A 10085-nucleotide genomic window follows, 5' to 3' on the forward strand; every position below is an offset into this window, starting at 1 on the left:
GCTTTTCTTGTTTTTTTTTACTTAAACCATTCAAATATTATTTTTTTTAAACTAAATTCAATTTCTTTTTAAAATGATTTGATAAATATATATATATATATATATATATATATATATATATATATATTATTTATTTTTGTTAAAAATTACATAATTTAATGTGTTTTTCAACTAAAAAATTTATAATTTCATAATTTTAATAATTTTCTTTAAAATGATATTTTGATATTAATCTAAAAAAAACATATTGAAAGTAATAAAATAATCTAACTACAAAAAAATAAAAATCGAATACTTTATTTATTATATAATAAAATGATATAAAAAATTGCAAATATAATGATTATTAATTATTCTTTTTACTAAATTATAATTATTATTATATTTTTATAATATTAAAAACAATTAATTATTCATATATTTTTTATATTTATTTCTATTATAAAATAATGGATATAAATTTATAAAATATTATTTTAATAAATAAATTATAAATTATTATTATATTCTATATGATTAGTTTTTATTTATTCAATATTTAAACGATATATTATAAATTTTAGAAAAAAGCAAAATAAAATGCAGGAATAGTTTAGAATTTAAAATAAACATTAAAAAGTATAATCTTAGGTTAATATAGATATTTTAAAAGATTATAAATATATTTATTAAGATCGACAAATTTAAACCTAAAGTATTTTTTATTTTATTAATTTAAAAGGAATTTTATAATATATCATTTCAAAATAAAATTTATAGATGATGAAATAATATAAAAATCTTATAATATGTTACCTCGAATAAACCAATAAGAAAATCCATTATTATCTAAAAAATATTCAAATAATTTATAAGAATTATGTTAAAAATATATTATTTTATTTATTGTTTATTTATATTTATTTTTTAAATATAGACTAAATAACTTCATTAAAACCTCCTTCTTCAATATATTGTATCATATATTAAAAAAATGAATAATAAAAATAAAAAAAGAATTTCAAAATATTTAGCCTTAGCAGAAATAAATATATTAAGATCTAATTTAAAAATAATAATACCTATCTCCTATTTAAGATAGAAGTAATTTTATAAAAAAAACTGGGTTTTTAATAAATTAAAAAATAGATAATAAAAATGATTATTTATTAAACGATTAGAAAAGGTAATAAAAAAAAAGTATAAATAACTTAGATAATGAATTAGAACCATAAAAAACACTAAAAACTTATAAAAATAATTAATTTTTTTAAAAGTATTTATAATATTTTTAAATACTGAACTTTTCCGAGAATACAAAAAACTATAATTCGACATTATTAAATTATTTAAATTAATAATAATAAGAAATAATGTATTAAATTTCTTAAGCGCAGGAAAGAAAATAATCATATGATTACAGTAATTAATAATTAAAAGTAATAACAGATTTGATTCAACATTTAAAAGAATAATAAGAAAAAATAAGAGTAAAAGATTAAAACAATTTAAAAAAGATAATCAAAATTACAAAAAAGATGAAGGTTTTATTTTAAAATGGGATTAAATAGAAAAACTGCCTCCCTAATTTGATAAAATGTTTATAGAATATGGAATTTTTAGAAAAGGAGATAATTTAAAAGCATATAGAAAATCAGAAACTTATTTTGTATTATAAAATAATGAAGAAGTATCTTGTTGTAAAATTAACTTTATTGAAAATATTAAAGATATTGTCCCTAATTAATTTTCATTTATCTATATGGATTTAAAAGTTTGTAATAAAAATGTAAAAATTTCTATAATATTAAAATAAAAAATTATTGAATATTGAAAAAAAAAAAAAAATATTATTATAAATATAGTAAAATGAATTTTTTTCTTATGCATGGACTATACATAAATTATTTGACAGTGATAGATAATTAAGAACTGGAAATTTTAAACTTCCTATTTATTCCAAAAATCATATACCTATCTCTCTTTTTTCGACTGGATTACCTTATTTAGGAAAATGCTTTGTCTATATTTAAATTTAATTGCAAAAAGATGATTTTCATTAAAATATTATAGATGAGGTTTATGGAATAGAGAGTATACATTTATAGGAAAAATAACTTGATTAAATAGAAGAAGATATTATTTTGTAATAAAAGATATAAGATAATATAAAAGAAAAAGGATAAATAAACGTATAATAAACTTCCTTTTCAAAATTAAATATGTTAGAAGAATAAGAAATAGCTTAAGAATAAGAAAAATTATAAAAAAGTAATGCAATATTTTATGAAGATATATAAATATTGAAAAAAAACAAAATGTAAAGTTAAGGAATGAAAAGTTATTTCAAAATTCAAGGTGAATTAGAATAAATAAATGAGAATGATATATATAATTAAATAAATTAAATAAAAAGTTAAAAAAAGTTAAACTTTTTTTCAAAAAAAATCGAAGAATAAATTAATAATAATAGTGTATAATAATTAAGAGATTAAGAAAAAAATATCCAAAAAGCAAAAGATTATAATTAATTTAGAATAAAAAAAGACACTGAAAAAAATATTATTTTCGAAAAATATGGCCCCATAAAAGTAATTAATAATGAAGATATAGTATAAACTACAAAAGATTTATCAATTGAGAAATAATAATAATTATATAATATTAAAGAAAACAAATAAATAAACTATTAAAATTAGTTTACAATTGAATAATTTACTAGAGAAAAAAATAATTAATAAGACTCTAATTAAAGATAAAATAGAAAATCGAATATTTTTAAAAATATAGAAAGTAACAAATTTGTTATACAACAAGATATTTAAAAAAACAAATAAGACACAATAATAAAATAATAAATATTAGAAAATATATCAGATGAATAATTAAAAAAATAAGAATTAATTATAAATCCTGAAGAAAAATAAATAAACAAAAGATAAAGAAAATATTCAAGAGCAAAAATAGAAAATCAAATAAAAACAGAAGAAAACGAAAAAAATCAATAAAAAACAATAAAAGAAGAAGATTCTAAAAAAATAATAAAAAAAGAAATAAAAAATAGCTAAAATGAGTAATTAGTATTAACAAAAACAGCATAATTATTAATTCAAAAAAAAGAAGAAAAAAACTCAAATCTAACGCCATAAAAAGAATCAGATAATTAGCAATTAGTAGTAACAAATACAACAAAATAGCTATTAGAAAAAAGAAAAGCATAAAATGATTATTAATTTTAAATAAGTGATTTCTTAAATTAAGAATAAAAAAAATATGATGAAAATAATATTATAATTGATCTTTTTTTAAAAGAAATTTCAAATTTAAAGCAACAAATTAATATATTATCTATTAAAATATCTTTACTAGTATAATAAACAACAATAAAAGATGTTAATAATAATATTTGTATTACTGACCACTAAATTAACGTTTAAGATAAATCTAAAAATAATTTTCTTTTAAATGTTGGTCAAAAACATACTATCTCTTCATTTTTTTTCAACTAATTAATTTAAAATAAAAACTCTAATATATAAAGTAAAGCACTTATAGGATTTTTCGATAAAAATTTAAAATGTGTTTATTGGACTATTTTAAATTTATTTGATTTTAATTTTTAATTATAAACTTTTAATTTTTTACCTTAAAATTAAGTTTTTTTATTTCTTCCTCCTATTCAAAACCCTTTTAATTTATAAAAAGTATAACAAACGAATATTTAACTGATTTATGTAAATATATTTATATATATATATATAAATATATATATATATATATATATATATATATATATTTATATATACTTACACTATTTATTATCAAATTAATTAAAGGAAATTGAAAAAAGTAAACAAAACATAGAAGATTATGTATTAGATCTTATAAAAGAGGATTTTAATAGCGAAGATTTGATAGAAATTGAAATATTAATATAAAATATATATCTTATAAAACAAAAATCACCTATTTTATTTAAATTATCTATATTAGATTCATTAAATATTCCCTTAGAAAATCTATCTACAAAATTAATTCAAGATTAAACGAAAAATATTGACAAAATATACTTTATTTGTCCTTATAAAATTTTTTTTGAAAATCATAATATTTAATTATTAATTAATTTTAATGAATTTGGATATAGTAAAGTAAACCTTTTAAAAGAAAAAGAAAAATTTAATTAATTCTAGTTAATGAAAACTGAAATAATATAAAGTTAAAAGAGTAATTAGGCTTAATTTTTTGAATTATCATTATAATTTAAAAAAATAAATTTAAATAATGAAAAAAGTGTTTTAAATTAATTAAAACAATTACAAATCCATATATAAAATCTATAAAATTATACGAAAGAATCTTATCCTATTCAAATTTCTATATAATTTTTAAACGCAGGTGTAATTATAAAAGATATTAATGAAAAAAATACCGAAAAAACAATTTAAGAGTTATTTTTTTATGAAAAAGCTAATAAAATAGTAAATTTTAATCAATTTTTACAATTTGATATTGATTTTTAAAAGTTAATAATTTAGAATTTTAAAAATTTAAATAAAATTTATTTTAATATTTGTTTTACAATTAAAAAAAAAGATAAATTTGAATAACATGGATGGGTATTTTTTAAAATATTTGATGAAAACAATTAAATTAATACTAAATAAAATTTAATTCTAAATCTAAATAAACCTCCCATTAATAATTAATTATTTCTAGAATAAGAATTTTAAGATTTTAAAAAATTAAAAGAAAAAGTATAAATAAGTATTAATAATTATTTTTGAAAATAATAATTATAATATATATAAAATACTTAATTTTAAGTTATTATTTATCGATTTAATAACAATAATCAAATTAGGTAAAAAATCACATTTTTTAATTCTTTTTATTCGTATATTTAATATATTCAGAATAAGTTTAGCTTTTAAAAGTTATTTATAATTATAAAAAATATTATTTTATTTAATTTAATTTCTGAGAATATATCTTTATTTATATAAATTTAAAAATAATTTCTTTTTTTTATAAAAAAAAACCAAAAATGTATAAATAGGGTTAAATAATTATCTTAATTTAGCAATTGTGGTTTTTATAAACCAAAAAATCATTATTTATTCACATAAATAACAAATAATTATCATTTCAATTGCATTTTTTTTTACAAATTTTTTCAAAAAAAAAAGGAATGTTTTTAATTTTTTTTTTATAATTTTAAGTTTAAGATTTGCGTATATGAACTTTTAATTTTTTAGGTATTTTTCTAACTCTATTAATTTTCATTTTAGATTAATTTTAGTAAGATTTTATATAATTTAAATAAAATCGATGATATATTTTATTATTATATATTGCAATTTTAAAAATAAAATATCTTTGATATATTTATTAATATAGAAAAGTTAATATTTTTTTTATTTACTTAAAACTATATTATAAAATCTTTTAAATTTTTATTCCTGATAATTGATTATCATTTTAAATAAAATTAAGTAACAAAAAGTGAATTTTAATGTTTGTATAAGGATGTCCCTTAACCCAATTATTGTATTTTTTCAATATATTAAAAATAGTTTTAATAATTAAAAAAAAAAAAAATGACAATTTTAAATTATACTTTATATAATGAAATAGTTTTTTATTTTTAAAATTTCAAAATGTATACTATTTACTAAATTTTTTTAATAAAAATAAAACAAATAACTATAATAAATAGAATATAACTTTGTAAAAAAAAATATATATTTATCATTAGAATTTTATGAATTGATTAAAATTATTTTTTTGCTTATAATATAGAAGAATATCTTCATGAATTAACTTAATTTTTTTAGATTAAGATTATATATTTTAATCAATAAAATGAAATAATTTAGTTTAATAAAAAAATAAAAATAATAGTTTGATAATATATATAAATTAAATTCATCAAATCATTATTCTTAAAAATATTAAATAAACGCTAATTATTTTAGATAAAAACAAACTAATTATTAATATTTAGCAAATATATTATTAAGAATATAATAAAACAATATATATAAAAATAGTTTAATCGATTTCTAAATATTAATATGTTTTTGTGTTTTAAATATTTAAGTATATTTTTAAACAAGTATTTTTTATTTAAACAAAAAATAAAATTAAAAATTCTTATAAATAAATATTAAAAATTATATAAGTTTATATATACAAAAATTAAATAAATATCTTATAAAAAAAGTTAAATCAATCAGTTTAACTTAAATCATTATCACTTATATCTGATAATTTGCCATTTTTACTTGAAATTTTCGAACTTTATTCATTACCATCACTAAGATCATCATAGCAAATATCTTTATTTTAATTATCGACTTTATTTTTAAGTGACTTGTTATATTAATTATTATTAATTGATGATTGAAGAAGATCAAATTCCTAGTTAAGTTCTATATCTTTCTTTATTAATTAAATTTCTCTTTATAATTATTAAATTTAATTAATTTTATCCTATAAAACTTATTCATATTAATCTTTAACTTGAAATAATTCATTTTTTATTTCATTTATTTATTCGTCTATTTTTTATTATTTTATTTCTTTTTCTTCATTTACTTATTTCAATAGACTATTAAGATTTTATTGTTGACTTTTTATATTATCTCTTTCAATTTTTATTCTATTTATTTCTGCATTTTTCAACATTATTTAGTTTTCATGATTTTCCATCTATATTTTACATTTTCTTTCGTTCTATTCTTCTATTTATATAATATATTATTAAAGTTAATTTATTTTCTCTTCTTGATTCTTCGATTTTTATAATAATTCAATATTTTAGTATTTATAACCTTATTCAATTTCATCTAAACGGAAAATTAATTTGTCATACTTTTAGGCTTTTTCTTTTAATTACTAGTTAGTTAATAAAGCATCTTTCTGTTTTTTTAATAAGGATTCTAAATCATTTTATATTTCAGTAAATGTTAACATTTTTTCATTTAAAGCAATTAAAATTTACAAAGAGTTTGGACATTCAACCCTAAGTCGCATTTTTAACATACAATGTAACTAATTTATGGTATTCTTTAATATATTATAATATTAAAAATAATCTATGTTTATCTATTCTGAATTAATATGTGGGCAATTCATTTTTTTTAATTAATTATATTTTTTTTAAATATAAATAAATTAGATAGGGAATAAAAATTTAAAATTATAAATATATATATAGTATTTTTTTAATTCATATATTTTTTATCTATTTAATGCATATTTATGTAAAGATTTATAACATATATAATTATTCAGTATTTTAATTTATTATAATTTTTATTTACTGAAAAAAAATAAACTTTATATTATCTATTTTACCTTTAATTTATTTTATATTATTATGTTTTATTCAGATATAAATTATAATTTATTAAATAATAATTTTTATATAATAATATTTACATAGTTTTATATAAGTAAAATCAATCGAAAATATATAAAATAAATATTATATATTGTTGTTATAATTAATATAATCTTTAATTTATTTATATATATATTTAAGATTAACAAAAATTAAGAAGAAATGATTTTTATTTATCTTTTTTTTTTAAACAAAAAATAAAATAAAAATTGATTTAAATAAAAATAAATATTAAATTTAAACAAAAAAACAATTAAAAAATGGATACTATTTTACTCAATTATGAAAATTAAAAAAATTAAATTAAACAAACTTTATATGAAAAACAAATAAATTTATTAGAAGAAGATTAACATACATCATATGAAGATCAAGAGTAAAGTCCAATAGAAAAATTAATGAAAAAGGATTTATCAAACTTTGGTTATACAAGTTTTTTTCATACATCATACAGTAGTGAAAACGGTGTAATATTAATAGCAAAAGAAAAAAAAACAGGAATTAGATATGCGATAAAAGGAATAAAAATAACTGAAAATAAAACTGTAAATTAATAATTATTAGAATAAATAAAACAAGAAGAAAAAAATTTAATAGAATGTGATAGTCCTTATATAATTAAATGCTATGGATCATTTTAAGGAAAAGATTTCTATTTTTTAAAATTAGAAGAATGTATAGGATCTTTGAATTAATTATATGGTTCTTTTAATGAAAATTCTTTTATTAAATATGCTTCTGAAATTACAAATGGATTAACATATATACATGCCAAAAAAATACCTGTTTCTGAAATTAAATATAATTAAATATTAATAAACTAATTGGGAGTTGCAGTTCTAAGTAATAATATTTAATATATATATTATTTGTATATGTAAAATTAAAATAAAAAAGGTGATATGTATTACGATTTAGGACATTCTTAAATAAACATATAAAATGAAGAGAAGAATAGTTTGGAATAAACAATAATTTAAAGTGAATTCAAAAAGCACTAATCATATAAAAAATTAAAGAAAGATAATTGTTTTGCTTTGGGGAAAATTCTTTACTAAATGTTGTGTGGATAAACGAGGACATAAGAATTAATAACAAACGTGCCTTTTTATTTAGATAAAATTGAATAAATTTAAGAATTTAAAATAAAGAGTAAATAAATTATGTTGTTTTAGGTTTGCTTCAATATTATGAAAAAAAAAGGATTTCTACTTTTTAAGCATCTGTAATTTTAAATAATTTATATTTTAATGAAATTAGTAGGTTTTCATGTTTTATTAATAGTGAATAATAATAAATACTACAGAGTTCGAAAAATATTAATACAGAATTTATTCAAATTAGCAATAAAGAATTCATTCCAATCGTTAATATAAAATAAGATATAAGAAAAGGAATATTATTTAAAAAGAAACTATTAGTAATAAAGAATAAAATGCAAGTCCAACAAGAGATGAAATTTAAGAATAAAAAAATAAAAATAAAAGTCCTAATAAAAAAGATGATAAAAATTAAACTAAAAAAGAAAGAATTATAACAAAATAAAATGAAAATAAAACTTAAAAATAAGCAATATAAACAACAAAAAAAAGTATAGTATAAAAAACAACAAACTAAGATTAATAATAATAAATATAAAAATAATAAAAATAATAATAATAATAACAAATTGAAAGGAAAAATGAATAAAAATAACGTATTGAAATAGATGTTTAATAATAATAGAAATAATAGGAACAATAAGGATAGTAAGAATAATAAGAATAATAAGAAAAATAAGAATAATAAGAAAATTATGAATAATAAGAATAATAAGAATAATAAGAATAATAAGAATAATAAGAATAATAAGAATAATAAGAATATATAAGAATAATAATAATAATAATAATAATAATAAAAATAATAATAATAATAATAATAAATTTAATAATTATATTAACCATATTTTATGTAAAATTAAATTTAACAAACTAATAATGAAACATAAGATTTAGCAATCGTTTCTTAACTTACCAATATGCATTAGGAGTAATAGGAATAGTAATAAAATAGTAGTTTTTTTAAAAATAATTAGGTATAGCAGCCAATAAATTCTACATAATTAGATTCATTAAATATCATATTAAAAGAAAAAGAAGCATTAATATCAAATAGAGAATAATCCCCGAATAATATTTTTGATAATTTATAAAATAATTAAAACCTGTAAAATAAATAAATTACTGGACAATAATAATAATAAAATTCTAGCTCATTATAATTTACTAAAGTTTTTTGTTATATTTTTTTTTAAATTATATTTATTTTAGGATTTGTTGAAAGAATAATATATATAAAAGTGTAATAAATATCTAGAAGATATGAATTTTAAATAGCGATGGAATAATTTTGTTATTTTTTTAAAATTAAAAAGAAATATTTGATTTTTTTTTTAAAAAAAAAATTAGGATTAAATAGAAGCCAAAATTGTTTTTATAATAAAATTATATATACATAAACTATAATATAAATTTTAGCTCCCTGAAGTCAAAGTAATATATTAAATAATATATAATTTATTTTTATTTATTAATTATAGTTTGTAATCAAAACAAAATTCTAAACTTTTAATATTAAATAATTTTATTTAGCAAGTTAGTTATTTTATAATTTTAATATTTAAACCATTAATTTTTAAAATAGAGCGTAATTTTAT

At 14.8% G+C, this 10085-nt stretch overlaps 1 protein-coding gene across 1 annotated transcript, besides 13 other annotated features; it reads left to right on the plus strand. All coding sequences in view use genetic code 6, as the record gives it.

Annotated features, from left to right (window-relative positions):
* The first annotated feature begins 85 nt into the window (after positions 1 to 85).
* Positions 86 to 127: a microsatellite.
* A 746-nt stretch (positions 128 to 873) lies between these two features.
* Positions 874 to 909: a microsatellite.
* A 1218-nt stretch (positions 910 to 2127) lies between these two features.
* Positions 2128 to 2170: a microsatellite.
* Positions 2171 to 2953: 783 nt separating this feature from the next.
* Positions 2954 to 3028: a microsatellite.
* A 679-nt stretch (positions 3029 to 3707) lies between these two features.
* Positions 3708 to 3784: a microsatellite.
* Positions 3718 to 3784: a microsatellite.
* Positions 3785 to 6117: 2333 nt separating this feature from the next.
* Positions 6118 to 6163: a microsatellite.
* A 1216-nt stretch (positions 6164 to 7379) lies between these two features.
* Positions 7380 to 7424: a microsatellite.
* A 158-nt stretch (positions 7425 to 7582) lies between these two features.
* Positions 7583 to 7645: a microsatellite.
* A 35-nt stretch (positions 7646 to 7680) lies between these two features.
* On the plus strand, positions 7681 to 8775 carry IMG5_110380 (hypothetical protein). Its single transcript, XM_004034860.1, has 2 exons — positions 7681 to 8230; positions 8285 to 8775. Exons 1-2 carry the CDS (start codon positions 8087 to 8089, stop codon positions 8579 to 8581), a joined length of 441 nt encoding a protein of 146 aa, XP_004034908.1. The 5' UTR covers positions 7681 to 8086; the 3' UTR covers positions 8582 to 8775.
* Positions 8776 to 9007: 232 nt separating this feature from the next.
* Positions 9008 to 9052: a microsatellite.
* Positions 9053 to 9100: 48 nt separating this feature from the next.
* Positions 9101 to 9311: a microsatellite.
* Positions 9105 to 9311: a microsatellite.
* Positions 9231 to 9321: a microsatellite.
* The last annotated feature ends 764 nt before the right edge of the window (positions 9322 to 10085 follow it).

Source organism: Ichthyophthirius multifiliis (genome assembly GCF_000220395.1).
Source record: "Ichthyophthirius multifiliis unplaced genomic scaffold scaff_1120509250904, whole genome shotgun sequence".
Classification (NCBI taxonomy): Eukaryota; Ciliophora; class Oligohymenophorea; order Hymenostomatida; genus Ichthyophthirius; species Ichthyophthirius multifiliis.